This window comes from Simochromis diagramma, unplaced genomic scaffold, assembly GCF_900408965.1.
Source record: "Simochromis diagramma unplaced genomic scaffold, fSimDia1.1 OVJJ01000421.1, whole genome shotgun sequence".
Lineage (NCBI taxonomy): Eukaryota > Metazoa > Chordata > Actinopteri > Cichliformes > Cichlidae > Simochromis > Simochromis diagramma.
Window position 1 is genome coordinate 1,353,754 of NW_024387250.1, and position 16,260 is coordinate 1,370,013.

Sequence of the window (16,260 nt, forward strand, 5' to 3'; positions counted from 1 at the left end):
CATTTTTTTCGGCCAAGCCGGAGAGTCAAGAAATTACATAACCAGATGTGGGTGTTTCCGAGCAATAAATAAACAGTATAACAACAACTACGGTAGGATACATGGGGTGTTTTTGTGAGTGCGTGCGTGTGTGTCTGTTAGCCACAAGTGTCAAACACCTCGCCGATTGCAGCATCCAGTAACACAATACAGCAGGTCAAAATGCGCTTGTTTTATTCTTTGTACTCGGAAGGAAGCGGTGCTTCTTTGTCCTGCAGCACCACTGGGTCTGTATTCCTCTCTATTTACTCCCAGTCAGTATTTTAAGGGTAGCAGAACAGATATTTTCTGTGCCGTGAAACTGCCTGCAATATTTCAGCATTTGGTGAAGTTTCCAGTGTCGATAAGAGCTTTTTTTTTGCCATAGCGGCTACACAATAAGCAGCACTATTCTGAACCCAGCAACAGGACCTGATACAGCGAAGGCAAATAATATCACATTTCTATTTACAGCACATTTTGCAATTTCAAGCGCTGCTTGCTTTTTCAACAATTATCACTAACTCTCGCCGTAAGTGGTACCACCTGGCTTAGAAAAACAGGGTGTGTTATTTTCTATAAGCACTGCATCAGTCAGAAAATATTCACAGCATGACTGCGGCATCACAGCTGAGTCTGAGGGAAAACTTGGAGGAAAAAAATGATGAAAGTGCACGCCAGACTTTTAATTCTCAAATCCAGCTTCAGGTTTGAGTTACTGCCTGTCTGATTCAAGGCAGGAATATGGAGAAGTATATTGAAAGGTCCCTCTACCTGACAAACTGGGGAGCAGCTATGAGTGACTGTCGGCTTTTCAGTTTGTCTATGACAGCGTCTGTCTTCATTCAGTGCTCTTAAATTGGCTTTGGAACCGATTGGAAATGGTTCTTTTATTATACACTTCCCATAACTCCCCCTCTCATCAAAGCTTGACCATCTTTTATCTGGAAGATGACGTTTCCATTAGGGTCTGCCAACCTCTGACTGCTGCTCTGTGAGTTGTGGTGCCGAGGAAGAGCATTGTTAACCAACACAACAACAGGATCTCACCGGCTGGGGAGCTCACAACCCTCGGTCGTGGCAAGGCAGTTCATCAGATGACTGCTCACCCAGAACACACACACACACACACACACACACACACACACACACACACACACACACACACACACACATACACACACACACACACACACACACAGGAGCAGACACACATGGCTTGTCTCTATTGCCTTCTCCCATTTCTTTCTCCCTTTTCTCTCGCATTCTTAGACACACAAACACAAAAATTCACAGATCTGACAAAGTCAGACAATAGAGCAGCAGAAAAAAAGACAGAACTTGGCCAAAGGGAATGTGTCTGTCAGCTCTTCCTCACCAGTTCCAGTGTTTCATCAAAGGTATGAGGTTCAGCTGCCAATCTGGCAACACTTTCAGTCCCCAAACACAGAACTGGGGTTCTCTCAAACACTGGAGCTTGATGACTCCCTCCTCCCTCTGTTGCTGTCTTCATTAACCGCATTTCGAGATACAGCTTACATTAACAATTTAAGGTTCAAGGAAGCGGAATCGTTATACAGCCCTAGGATGTATAGTAAGTATACTGCATACTATTTTTAAAGCTTCCTGCTGACCAGGCCTGGTAACACTGCTGGCGCTCATAAGGACGTGGCCATGCCCGGTGTGTGTGCATGTCGGAAGAGACATACGCTCTGGTCCCACTCTGGGAGTTATAATTAGATCTACATTATCAGACTGTCTGTTCACACTGGCCCTTTCAGCTACTGTTTGGATGCATCATGAATCATTAGTCTAAGTGGTCACGCAAGATCTCAGTTCAATCTGTGTTTTGTGAAACATTTCATTCATCTGTAAAAGTTAAACACAATTTTTATCTCTCCCATTACTTATCTTACATCGCTCCTCATTTCTGTTGTGTTCATGTCCTCCCTTCATTTTTTTTTCCTCCTGCTTTTCCGCACATCTCTTTTCTTTCACGGCCTGGCAGCGGGAAAGCCTTTTCTCCAGCATGATTTCATCAGGCTCAGCTCCTTGACCTTTGTGCCATGCTGTAAATGGCAGCTTTCTTTATGAGGCCTGTGATGACTTTATTGAACAATTCACACACAAGGGCACGCATGAACACAAACACCCACACACACGCACTTGTTCACACTATACATGCGTGCACGCTGACATGGGATCTGTCCTTCACAGCCAGCTATAACTCTGACTTTTAGGTGCGTGCTGAAAATTCCAGGCCTTCAGAGCTGCTGAGCAGTTTTAGAGCAGGTGATCAGCATTCCTGCAAAAAATAAATCCAGGTTTCATGGGGACTGAAACGCAACCAAAGTTTATTCATATCATGTTCATAAACCAAGCTGATAAACTTTCAGATCTGAGTCAGGACCTTGGAGTCAGTGGGCTGCTATTAATTGTGTGCAAATACATAATTAATATCTCCAAAAGTTGATTCTGTTCATCTGGACGTAGCGTTTTGTGGGAGAACAATTAATAGTTTTTTAAAGACCATAGCCCTTAGGTAAAGGCTCATGGAAACCCAGCTGACTGTGATGAGCACACTGGAGCAGCAGGAGCAATATTTTCAATTTCCAGCAAGCGGGAAATAGTACATTTGAATTTCACAACAATTTAGAGAGTGGTGAGAGAATCCATGAAATTTCAGTGAGAGCAATTATATCTGACAAGTAAACAAAATTAAATTGCAGCGATTCAAACAGCATGTTGCAAAATGCGTCAGTGAATGAAAAGCCCCGTGTGTGCACTGAAATTAGTTGTGCTGCTACCAAGTTTTAGAAATTTGGGACAAGAGTGTTCGACACCCAAGTCTGGGCAGTTAAACAGACTTTCTAAAAACTGGCCAGGCTTTACTGAAGGTCTTTTCTGTCAATGTAGTCGTTGTCTTTGTGAAAGTTAAACAAGTACCCATTATCGTGGCGGTCACAAAGGACACTGGGCACTGAAGTGTAGTGAAGTCCTTTCACACTGTAACCGTTCCAACAATGTGTCACAACAACCGCGCCGACGTAGCTCTCGCCATATGCTACGAGTACTGATCCGGGCCGTTCCTGACTCAGCTTTACCCCGTAGTCGTGGTTCATAACAGAAGAAGTCATCAGAGAAGAGTGGTGGGTACTGCTGCCATCATGATTAATACTGTGCATTAGAATTAACTGGACTTCTGTATCTGTATAAAACTGAAAAACTCTAGCTGAGCTGAGGCAGGGAGACATGAGTAAGCTGGTATAAGATGCTGCTCCTGAACTGTTTTGCTCACTCATGCTGTTAACTGCTCCATCATCTACTTAAGTAAAGACCTATGAAAAAAAATGAAGTCATGTCTGTGCAGCAGTAACATGCCTCATCTCCCATTGTTGGTGTGTGCGCACGTTTAGATCTCGCATGAATCCCTGGCTATGATGATGATACAGTGACACGTTTCACATAACTACCGACAGCGAGGAGGACACACACTCCTACATGCGCGCACATACGTGTAAGAGTGTCAGATACAACAACAGTCGCTGAGTTTATGAACGACCTGCATCTGACAACTTGTCAGTAGATGTTGCAAAGCGCAAAGCGTAGTCTAGGATGAGAGCTCGTGGCTTGTGTATGTGCACTCGAGTCCTTTTTCAGACTTAATCCTTCTACCTCCCTTGTTTCATCTTATCCCCTTCATCCCCCCTGCGCCAACATCAGGCTTTTCCTGACACAGTCCTTATTCTTTATCTTTTCAGTTTTTTATCCTTTCTTTTTGCTCCACTTATCTTCCGTCTTTCCCTCCTTCATTGTCTTTGGCTTTTTATCAGTCATCTTGCAGGGAAAAGGTAATAAAAGACCAACACATCGAAGGAACATTGCTCCGCTTTTGTTATTTTGTTCTCTCACACCCTCCTTTTTGTCTTTTATTTTTGTTTGCTGCAGCAGACCTTATCGGGAAGATGGCTGCGAGATAAGGCCTCTGTGGTTCTTTGTGGTGAAATAATACAACAGGCCGATAAGGCCGGATGTGTGACTAGGTTCGCCGCTGCCTTCTCCTCTTCCCAGGGTGTGCTAGGAAATCCCCAGTGGGGCTAAGAGATATCAAACCTTTTATAAAATGTCAACCCTACACTTCGGACACAAGCAGTGACATGTTTTCCAAGGCAACTGCGCAGCTTAAATTTTTGATAATAACAGAGACAGCGAGCAGCCACATTCTTTAAAAATGCATCGTTGTGCGCCTTTTTAATGTGAGCTGTGGTTGTTAATGACATGTAAAATGTGTGTGTGGCTGCTGCCAGACTAACAAGGCTAAACATTACAGATGTAATGGATGAAAGCAAACTATAAAAAAAGGTCTTGGCCTGTGCTGCGTGTGGACACAAAGAAACTTTTCATTGCCATCTGTTTAATAGTGATGGAGTCACAAGTTCCTGGCTCATGCCATTACTTTGTCTCTAATCTGCAGCACCTATTACGATTTCATGAAGTGGTAATGATTATACAATTACTTCCAGCTTGGAAATACCATAATAATGGCTGCAATGACCAAGGTTTGCGAGTTTATTGAGTGGATGTTTATGGATTTAAAAACAAACACACACAGACTGGCTGACTGGCTGGCCATTGATTTGTGCTGCTACTGACTAAAGAAGCGTGGTGGGCGACACTGGCACTCAATAGCAGTTACATTTTCATATAAATAACAACAGCATTCTGGCCTTTAATTGCCACAGAAATGACTACATGGGTTAAAGAGTGGGCATAGATGGATATGGCATTGATTTGGGTGACTTTTTTTTACGCTTTGTACTCTGAGGCATCACTTAGGTGACATCTCCAGCTCACTTTTTCTCCTCAACTGGCCTCGTGATAAATATGTTATGTTTGTATTCTAAAGAGAGCTGACAGCGCCTGCTTTTTGTTTTTTCTCCCAGATCCAAACCTCTAACAACTCTGAATAGGATAACAAAGGAAAATGGCTGGATGGATGGATCTCATACCACAATTAGAAGATCAATTACAAAACACATAATTCATAGTAACTCTCAGCTATAGTGTATACACTTTAAATGCTTTAGCTTTATACCTGATCAGATGTTGTAATGCTTCTGTGCTGAAGCCACATTAAAGCTTTGACTTCAAGTGTTAAGCGCAGTCTGGATCCAGCAGAGACATAGAATTCCCACAACAATTTTCTACATCTTTTATAACCCCTCCTTGTCAGACACAGGGCTATTTCACAAAATGCGCAAGTGAAATAAAGAGTTAAGGAGAGGGAGACACTTCAAGCATAACTGATTTATTAGGCCAAGTGAAGGGAGGAGAAGGAGAGAAGAAAATGATTTAGGCCTCACATACACTTTTAATTACTGTTGTCAAGGTGTTTGCTTCGCCCTTCTGGGAAAAAGCAAACCAAATCATCAGTCATACCAACTACTTAGAAGACCCGCAAAACAGGCCATAAAGTTTAGCACCTCTTCGATAGTGCAACATTTACTGCAACATAAACAAATCCCAGCCTTCTCTCTGCGCAGTGTCTGTCTTTTCTCCCGAGGTAAGGCACGCTGCATGGCTGATAAACTGGGCAGAATGAGGCCACAAATCCAGGGGTGCCCTGCTCAACCTCGTGCGCTTACCTGAGGGATGGAAGAGGACAAAGGAACAACATGTGCCTGTCTGTTTGATCTCCCTGTATGAGGTGCGCTGCACATGTAGGCTGCTGACACGTCATGGATTGTTTGCTCTCGCACCAGCAGCCCTCACTGCACAGCAGCTCTTATTATAGCGGGGAGGCAGCCGAGAATGATATTCATTCACACGCGCGCGCATACATACACGCGCACACATACAAATTTTCCTTTGATGAGGCTGTGGTATAAACTATCTATGACCAGAGGCTCACTTAGAATTCCTGTCTGCAACATTACACTCTTATAGCTGGAAGACAATAGAAGGCAGTGGCCAGACAGTCTGCCCCAAAAGCAATACCAATGAAGAAAATACACATCCGTCTTGCAATATTTAACTTGAATGTCAAGTGCTCCTCGGCATATACACCTGAAATTACAATAGCTGTGTTTCCAGGTTAGTCTTTAGTAATATTGACCGGCAGCAATAGAGGATATAGGAAGGGCCACTAAATCCATTATTCATAAATGAAAACAGGGGACAAGAGGAAGATGAGTGTTTCTGCTGACTATGTGGTTGCTCCCTCAGAAGTCTGAGACATTTTAAGAGCGGATACGGTTCCCCCACCACACTAACCCCAGTCAAGTTTGGTTTCATTTATGCTGATTTCCATATGTCCAAAAGATCTGTTTCAATCTATAGCTTCCTGCTGCTCAGTCACTCTAAATGTTTTATGAGCCTGTGCGGCTTACTGGTGAAAGCAAACTGTAACAAAGGAGGATAATTTTCGTGTTCCTGGCACATACAAGATATTCAAACAAAATGATATATATATGAAATGGAAAGGGGAATACAATAATTCAAGGCTACAGTTATCTGAGCTAAACCACTAATAGCACACGCCGCTCTGCCTACTGTGCCATGCTGCAAAATGTTTCCACAGCAGCACATAATTAAAAACAGCATGCTTATATGTGTATTATGTTTATGTGTGTGAAAACACAAGAGGCTGGCGAGAAGAACAGTGCCGCAGTGAAAAAAAAAAAAAGGTAATTAAGTTGACCGGAACAAGGCGAGCTGTCTGTTAAATATTCCATGCAGCCCCACACAAAGCACCATGGAAGCCATCAACAACAGGGCACCGACAACAATTACAGAATAATTAGCAGAGAAGATTTGTCTTTGCCAGGGATATGTGTAAGTAATTGTATAAGTAATTTTAGACTTGGCCCGGTCCAAATTGCCTTACTTGTGCTTTAACCTCGGTAAACATAAGTGGACTTAAAGGGGCGTGCAGCGCAAGTGTGGCAACATCTCTAAAAGTGCATACAAACATGCTTGTGTATGCTTCAAGAAATACATTTCCCTTGACTTGAAGCTTTAATTTGCCTTGCTTTTTGTTTAATGAAGTTCTAACAATGAAATCATACAGCCACTAGCACAAGTGTAATGACAACAGAAAACAGCTATTCTCACTCCATGTTAAGTCATTCCTCAGAGAGTTTTACATTGCTTGTCAAAAAGGGGGGAGAAAAACTAGAAGACACTAATGCAGTGCTACAGTTATTTAGATTTATTCACACTATCCCTATTTATGCTTCATCATCTGTTACTGTTCAGATTATATTCGATGATTTACTTGTTGTAACGAGGCAATCAACATTCAAAGAATAACAATGTACTTCCTATAAAAATAAGCTCTACATGTGATAGTTTGGGGATGCTGAGCTACAGCTCACTGTAATGGAGCAAGAAAGAGAAGGCTATTTTTATCTCACCCCGAGGCTCGGGGCAGCTGTGTCAGAAGTCAACAACTATGGTGACTCCATGCTGTGGCACTCCAAAAAAAGAAACAAAACACACACACAAAAACTCATGCTTTAGCATACTGAGGTCTGCCTTTTAGTTTCTTTTTAAATTATTTTTAAACTAAGCAAGAATCTTAAAATCTGAGCAACGTTTGAGGCTAAGCAGCCTGAGCGCTCCGCACAAATGTGCTCAGCGAGAACTTTGGAGAATAGCTGAGCTGATCAAAAAATGTTTCACACAGATAAAAACAAACACAATGTTGACGCTTCTAACCTTGTAACTCCCCAAAAAGCGAACATGCCTAACAGTGTAACATTGACGATGAAATCAAATTTACCCCATGTTAGCCATGGCAATATTGTTCTGTATGAGGCAAGCCTAGAACATATTGATGTACAGCTTTGAGGATGACAAGCTGTGCTCGCTGTGATTTGTTACACTAATAAAAGTGAAGACACATTATTGTCCTGCCCTCTCAAATACACATACACACAGATCTTCCCCTCGCTCGCTCTCTGTCTCTGTCTCTCTCTCACACACGCACACACACACACATTCATTCCTCTTCATGGACCACTTGGCTTTGTAGTGGCAAAGAGCTTGAACAAATTGAGAAATGATTGGAATTGAAAGATGAGTAATGGCAATTCTAGCGCTGTCTCTTCTCAATATGGAGATGATGAGATTTGATTCTTTGAGGTCAGGTACATCATCCGAGCAGAGTGGATGTCCCGTCTATGACTAAAAGAGATAGGGGGCCATTCGCTCTCGTCTACATCCTTTTGCTACAATCGGTCACAGGCAACATAAAATCAATGCCATATTTACCAGCGTATTACCATACTAATAACACTGCTCATCGCCACTTTAACAATTAAGGCTCAAAATCTGCATGCTAAATATATGCAGCGCCTGGGTTATTAGGCATTGCACTTTCTTACTGCCGTCTCCTCCCCATTCATGTTGGGGAGAGTGAATCAGCAGTAAATGATTCATTTCATTCCTTTCAGTGCTATCTCCTCATTACGGTCAGCAGTTAATTCACTATTACAGTGCCATTAGCCTAGCTTCGCCACAGACTGCGCTGCAACCTGCCAAACATACTGACAAGCAAATGGCAGTTCTGGTTTCACTGACACTTGGTCACACAAAGGGAAAGCAAGGAGAGGAGTTAGGCTGTGAGGGCTGATTCTGTGATTCTTGCTAGTCAGGCTTTTATTACAAGATCCCATAAATAGGAGTAATGGGAATGCAGGGAAACCTCCACAACATAAAACGGAATATATCTTGAAAAAAAGGTGGTCAAGCAGGCTGAAAAGAAAACTTTGGCCTTTTGCCATCTGTCGCATTGCGCTGATGATCCTCAAATTACACGCTCTGTTGGTTTTTGCTGATTCTGATTAATGTGGAGCAGGTTGGCAGCTAAGGCTGTCTTAAGATGTTGTCCCAGGGAGGCGGGGTAACTGTAGAATTAAGAGTGACTCGTGTCAGCACAAACCGTGGGAAGCAAAATCGCTTGTGATGAATGTGTTTTCTCCTACCCTCTGCTTGTTGGAGCATGACAGTTAAATGATGAATAATGTCATGGGAAACGCATCTGTATTTGGATGACGTTTTTCGTAATTTTACAGATTTTATTCACGGAAAATGCAGTTCCTTCAGTAACCACTTGAGGCATCATCCGAAAGTAAGTCGATTATGACGTTATATGTGACATGGGAGTAAAATCTGGACCTCAAAGGCTCATTCATTCTGCTTTTACTTTAAAAGGGAGGAAAAAAGGAAAACCATCAAAAATGGTCTTCATAGCTTGTCTTTCTTTTCTTTTTGTTTTACTTCTTAACTCATCCAAACTTTCTTAAGGCTTAAAGTTAGCGGTGTTGACTGGCAGCTGCATGCAGACACAGGTGTGTGTAGCAGGCAGCTGTCTGCCAGACTTCACCTCCTCCAATGTGAGAAGGACCTGTCAACCGCATTTGTGATGTTGACGCCTTGAGGAGCATTTCAAAAGAAATTATTTTTAAAAATAAAAAATGTAAAATAGTACATCACATCCAATAACTCTGTGCTCCAGTGAGCGAAAATCTACTGTTGTGTGATTCACAGCTGAGGATGCATCTTGTTTCCTAGTGTTAGTGAATAAGAAGCACCGAGGCTTCGAATTGGAGATGTGCAGAGCAACGGGCGAAATCTTGGTGGCAACATCTATTATATAAAGTCTTGATTTCATGTAAAGTTACAAAGATGCACTCCATGCATGTATAGTTTGCATTTGTGCATTTTAAATAACAGAAATGGTATACTGCAGTTTTACATTTGAAATAATGTAATCTATTTAACTTTAAATCAGCTTAAAATGAACATTTTCACCACGGAGCTAAGTCCAGCAGACTATATTGGAATAGTTGCCATGGCAACAACAGTTAAAGTAAAGGCTGTTCAAACACTAAAAGCATCCAACATATGAAAATGATTTTAAAACCTTTAGCTGGACATGGAATCGCACACGCCTGCACACAAGTTGACATGAGCGTGTTCATTTCTTCTCCATTTCCAGTTGGTCCAACTATCAGTTGCTCAGTTGCTAATTATTGATATGCACTGACTGGGGAAGCAATGCAGGAAGGCTGTATACACAGAAATCCTGGGGGTATTGCATGCGGCTGTGTTCTATGTCTGCGCATAGCGAGGTAATTACTGGGTGTGAGACCTTAACACGACTGTGGATGAGAATAAGATCCCTTCCCTGGACATGTGTTTTAATAGGAGCATGGGGAATAGCGTGACACAGGCTCTCTCCTGAGACCTGCAGCACCTCTCCCAGGTAACAATCTCATAGCACCGAATGTGAAAGTGCAGCGTTCATCTAATGAAGCACACGATTGTGAATAATCAGAACTTTATAAGTAATGTGAACTCCAAAAGAACATATAAAAGTTGACGTTTTCCCACTCGAAACTGAGATGCTTAGACAGTGTGCAAGGTAGTCTCTTTTCTCAAGCCATTTTACATGATTAATAGGGTAGAGAGCAGGAGTTGAAACTGCAATTAAAGGTGTCTTCCATCAGAGGAAGAACCCCCTTTCTGGTAGTCAGCTAAAGGAGGACCGAAGGGAGCAATGCTCCACTAGAGAAGTCATTATTTCTCCACCATCCTCTCTGCTCCGTGGAATATATTAACTTCACAGTGTTGCCGTCTTAGCCAGCATGCCTTCATTGCCTGTTTTTTTTTTTTTAAAGCGATGCATGCAATTAGAAGTAGGAAAAGAAGAAAGCACTTGGAATAGTCCCCAACCCCTACACTGAGATTGAGTGCCAGCACAAAACAAGCTGAGTGGGCCCCTCGGGGCCCTGCCTGAGACTGAGGAGAGCCTCTGATAGTCGGTGTCACCGCTGCTCATTGACAACAACAAAAAAAAACAAAAAACGCGACTGCAAAGCTTCAGAGTAAATGGTTTCCTAAAAATGTACAGATGGATTTCCAATAACAGACACCAACACCCCTTGTTTGTGCAGAAAAATAAATGGCACTTCCTTGACAGCGTAAAAGTAAAATGCGCACTCGCTTTAGTATTCTGTGCTGAAATTTCACAGCCATTGCACAGTAAACTGTTTAACAGAGAAAAGTATTCCATACCCATATCTTATAAACTTTGTTCCAATTCCTCTTCTGTGTGGATTACACCGTTGAATAGACCCACCAAGGATCATTACATCCGTAACTCCCTGTTTTGCATAATGTCATTGTGTGGATTTGACTTTCAGCTACAGCGCAATTAATTATATACATGGCTCCTTTTCCAAGCCACACTATCATGTACAGAGAAGACTTACATCCATGTGGGATACTTGTTCTTGTAGTCTCATGAATACACTTCACCTTAGAAAACGTGAAAGGGATTGTGGAATATCATCGTAATTGGTGAGACGGCAAGAACATTATTATGAATCTAGTCCCTCTTCCACGTGCGCTGCAGTAATAAGCCCGAGGAAAGTGATTGTCGTACATTTGATGGTTCGCTGACTTCACAGTCATTGTCTTTATCTGCATTGGAAAAGGCGAGGCGGGGGAAGGATCACACCTCCTTTGAGGTGCATTTAAATCATAGTCTCCACATTTTACTCAGAAAATTCCCTCTTGCGAGCGTGAGCTGAGATGGCGTCCTTCAAGCCCCGCTGGGTTTCCTGTCATCATGAAATGGGAGCAGGAGATTAGGAAGGGTGGGGGATGTAGAGGATGGAGCAGGAGGGGGGTAAATACTGAAATCTGGTCTAATCCCATCTCATACAGCTGAAGATACACTCCTCCGAAGACATTTCTGCTCAGAGCTGAGGTAACTGAAAGGAGCGAGAGGGATACTGTTGGGAATGGCCAATATATTGCAATATTGTTTCATTTTACAGCCTGATCCACTAAGGGTGCAGTTCAACTAGTTAAGGGTTTTGTAGGTGACACGCTGAGTGCTGCTATTCTTGTGAAGAAAAGCATCAAAGTGGCAATTTTGCACAGTTCATTGTGTTTAATGGAGCACTGTAAAACACGTCCTTTCCTCTGTAATTAATAAGGAGATGACAGAAGCGTCTAGATGGTTTGTTTCATAAGATGTATCTTTTTTCAATATGTCGTGATTTAATTTTCTGCTATTCTTTCATTTGGCTGCGTTTCAGAACTAAGGAAATAGACCTATATCACAATGCTATTCAACAAGTCTTTCAGAGGCAGATTCATTGGCTAATTTTAAGTTTAAACTGGCATGTTAAAACATGTAGTTTTTTTTTTTTATTCGTAATCAACATTTGACAAAACCCTATGGTCACGTTGCAGTTTAAATTATAAAAACCTGTAAACGCTACAAGTTATTTACTGCTTTTATGTCACAAAATCAAAAGCATGTCTTAAGTCACCCTGTTCATGCCTCCTTCCTCTCTTTAAAGCTATTTTTCTCTCACGCTCATCTAATGAAATGTGCAGAAATAAACAAATGAGCTTTCAGAGTGACTGCTGATGCGAGAGGAGAGGGGATTCTCACAAGCCACTGCCCCTGCTGTATGAACATGCGTTATAAACAACTTCTCCCTGTAAAATGTCATTGGATTGGTACACTCTTCCACGAGGAGGATGTGCATGCATCTTTTTGTAAGCTGCATGATCTTCCTGTCTTGTTATACAATGTGAGACTCCCCTCTGTCACCTCGCTTGTCGGTGAGGCTCAAGCCTATAACCTCTAGCATTCATCACTCGTTCACAGCGAATCTGAAACCTGGCATACACGCTGACGCTGTCGTCTTGTGTTTCCACAAGATGTGACCTTTGTCTTTCGGCGGAAAATGCACCTTTGTGCATTTCCTCCAGTGCCAGGAAGAGGAATGTTGTAATGCACAGCTTGGCGCATACGTGTATTAAGGGCTTATAACATGCTGGAGATTTCTAGTGAGTGCAAAGTGTTATATTATTTTAACCTGTAGCCTAAAGGTCCCAAGTTACGGTGGCCCTGAGAGGTCAAACAGTAACGTGTCACAAGTCACAAGCTAACATACACTTTGTATGAATTATACAGTAATATATGATCATATGTAGTCTAAGGCGCTTGGAAAGAAAAGCATCTGGACGTCTTTAGGTTTCTTGAAGACGTTTCACATCCGAGAAGCTTCTTTAGTTCTAAGAGAAAATGGGGGAGAGTCCCAGATTTTAGGCCCTGTGGGAGTGTCCCCAAGAGGGTCATGGACCCCCTATTGATCCTCTACCTAATTCACAAGCCAAGGGTTGAAAACAGGTGTGGGTCACAATCAGCCAAGGTTTCAGGTGAACCCATTGTGAAGCCTAGCCCCACCTTATCATGTGATTTACTGAGATCAAATGGCCCAGAATGTGAGTGGCCATCAAGGCGCCTGGGAAGGGATGTTAAAAATGGATTATAGATGGCAGACAGTTGGTGTCGTAAGCCCCGCCCTCTGTTCAAAGATGGTCGTTCACAGTTTCGCAGCTCCTTAGACTACGATAACCTGGATGACTGAGAACCTTCACACACATGGATTGTATGATTAAAACCCACACCACCACACATCTTTTTTTCCCCTCACAACACGGATGAACCCTCCGTTTCTTTTTGCTTGTTTTTCAGCACGATCCTTCACATGTTTTAGTTTCTGTCACTTTCACAGCTGTTTCTTCACATTATTTTCTTTCCAAAAACACTTTCCTTGTGTTTTTTTCCCACTTCCTTTGTGGTTTACACATATTCTGTTGTCTTTTGTATGCTTTTGCAGCATTTTTCTATTTGGTGGTGTGTTCTTGGTGTGTTCCACAGTACTAAATAGCAGTACCACTCACTGTATTTAAATTGTAAAACATTTTGACAGAAAAAACACAAATAAGTTAGCAAAAATGATGTGCAAGTTAGTGGGTAGATTTCTATGTCTTAGGGGTCCAAAGATATTTTCATCGTTTGAATTATAGTGGAGATTTCTCCTGTTTTACTCAGTCTGATACAGTATGTCTCTGCTGCATGACAAAAGGTGCTCAGAAAGCAGCAGAAGACGTGAGGACTGTGGGAGAGCATTTGCACATCCAAGTGAGCACATCTATGCCTTAACCATATTTTAATATATGTCCCTTTGAACATCTTGTTTCTGTCCCTATATGGCATTTAATGATGAACGGTCTGCATTAAATACCTTACATCATTTTAAACTGGACAGCTTCTTCTGGACTAGGGGCTAAAAACCATTTGTCCCCAAAGCTCGGGAAGAAAAATGTAACAACAAACAAAACAAAAACCAGACAAAACAGAAAATAACCCATGTCCAAGCACAGCAACTACGGGGGCCTCTCTAAAAAACAACATCATTGCTTCTCTATGTCCTCGGGATAGGCCTGCTTATGTCACAGTTTGCTTACTGTAAGTGTGAATCTCAGTGTGTGGGCAGCTGGGGTTGAGACAAACTTCAAGACCAATTTCATGTTTTTTTGTGGGTTGTTGGTGTGTAGCTTTCACATGTGTGTACGTGTGAGCAATGTTCCTGTATGCTCCTGGCCAGCATCAGCATTACTGTCAGTAAGTGGGTGCTTGTGATAGGAAGGTCATGTGCTAGCCAGCAGAATTATGTCCAGGTCAGCTATGCACTGTATAGAACTGACCCTTAATTTGCCTCTGTTTCTGCAGCTGTCACACTCAGAGGCGAGGTGAGCAAGCGTGGGCTCCTTTTTATCACACGCATTAACCTACTGTTAGCTGTACACAACTACACACCTCTTTATAGGTTCTTAACTTCAACACAATTAATCCCCAATCCCCATTTAGGCCCCAGGAAACAGTTACAAGATTGTAGTCAAAAGCCCGTCATCATGTTCATGTAGGATCCCACTTCAGTAAGAAGCCAATTAAAAAAAAGTAGGTTTTAGTAAGCTAGGTTTCGCCCTGTGACAGCTGGGATACTTCCAGCTGAAGAAAACATGGATCGATAGATGGATTGATGTCTTAGTGATCATTAATGTGAAAATGCTGTAAATGTGTACTTTTGCTCTGAAAACAAAGAAATAACATATTGTTGACTTACAATGTGGAGCTTCAAGAAGTCTCCAAGACCAGAGGAGCTATCCACCCTCACCAGGACAGCATCCTTCAGATGTGTGCTGAAGCCAATGGCTAGTCGGTCTGCCCTCGTGCTAGGACGGTCATTTGGTGGCCACGTGTATGTGATCAGTCCACCGTCTCGTCCAAATATGTATGTTGTTCCCGCTGAAAGAGATAAGACCAGAATTAAAGATGTTAATAGTGTGTTTCTTCTTTCATCCGTCTATCAGGCGTGACTCACTGACTGTCAACACGCAAACATTATTAACACAGTAAAGCCGGCATCAATGCCGTGTGTACAGAGCACCGTCAGTCTGGAGTGTTTTATTGTGCAGAGCGATGATTCTGCAAAGCAATGAGCAACATATCACTCTTGAACGGCTCTCAGCCCCGTCTGAAGTACACTCGTGTCAATTCATGAGTAGGAGAACGTTCAGCGAAAACGAGGGAGGCAGGTACTGGTTCCGATTTCCTCACAATCCTGCACAGTCACTCAGTTTTACCGCTACTGCCCGTTTCACCTCTAGAGGGAAGAGATACGAGTGAATGCAAGAGAATGTGCGGCCGTGTCCCCAGTTCACAGGTAGCCAGCATGCCAAATGGGCACCTCCCCATCTCTCATGCTTCATTAGCAGCCTCAAAGGCAGATGGAGATAGCAGCATTATTGACTGGCTGGTCCAATTATGCCCTTCTTGTGACCTCCAAACCAGCCATTTCCTGTCGTGCTGCATTACCTTGTTGTCTTTAGCGGCTGCATAAAAGGGTTCAAACATGACCTAGTAGATGGAAGAGTGCTTCTAATTACTTAGCTATTCAGTGAGAAAGTGCTGTGCAGCGTTAAGCCGGTGACCTAGTCAAACTGATGCTTCGAAATGAGTCCATCTCAGCTAATTCTGTGGGATTCTGTTCACGTTTACTGTCATCCTCATGTTTTGAGATTAAGACAGTGTTATAATCCATTTTTTTTCCTTTTTTTCCAGGACGCAAACACAGTAAGGTTGTGAACAAACTTGGTTACGTGTGCACAATTGTGAACAAATAGGGCATGTGATTGGGAAATCAACGGCAGCGAGAAAGCCCGCAAATAAATGCAGCTGTCAGATTAGCATAAAAACTGCTATTTTAGTGAAAAATTAGACGAGGAGCTCTGTTAGTGTGCGAAGCATTTACATGTGGAAGTGTGAAAGAGAAGGAGAAGCCGGGAGAGAGTGCGAGCGAGGCG

The 16,260-nt window shown here is 42.5% G+C and overlaps 1 protein-coding gene across 34 annotated transcripts in view; it reads right to left on the reverse strand.

The window, feature by feature from the left end:
• LOC120714784 (neurexin-1a) overlaps window positions 1-16,260 on the reverse strand; it is a 258,553-nt gene that overhangs the window by 68,488 nt on the left and 173,805 nt on the right. For all 34 annotated transcript variants that reach the window (XM_040001214.1, XM_040001244.1, XM_040001235.1 and 31 more), the window contains one exon: window positions 15,021-15,202. In XM_040001214.1, the coding sequence (XP_039857148.1) occupies window positions 15,021-15,202 (182 nt within the window). The remainder of the gene's footprint in view (window positions 1-15,020; window positions 15,203-16,260) is intronic.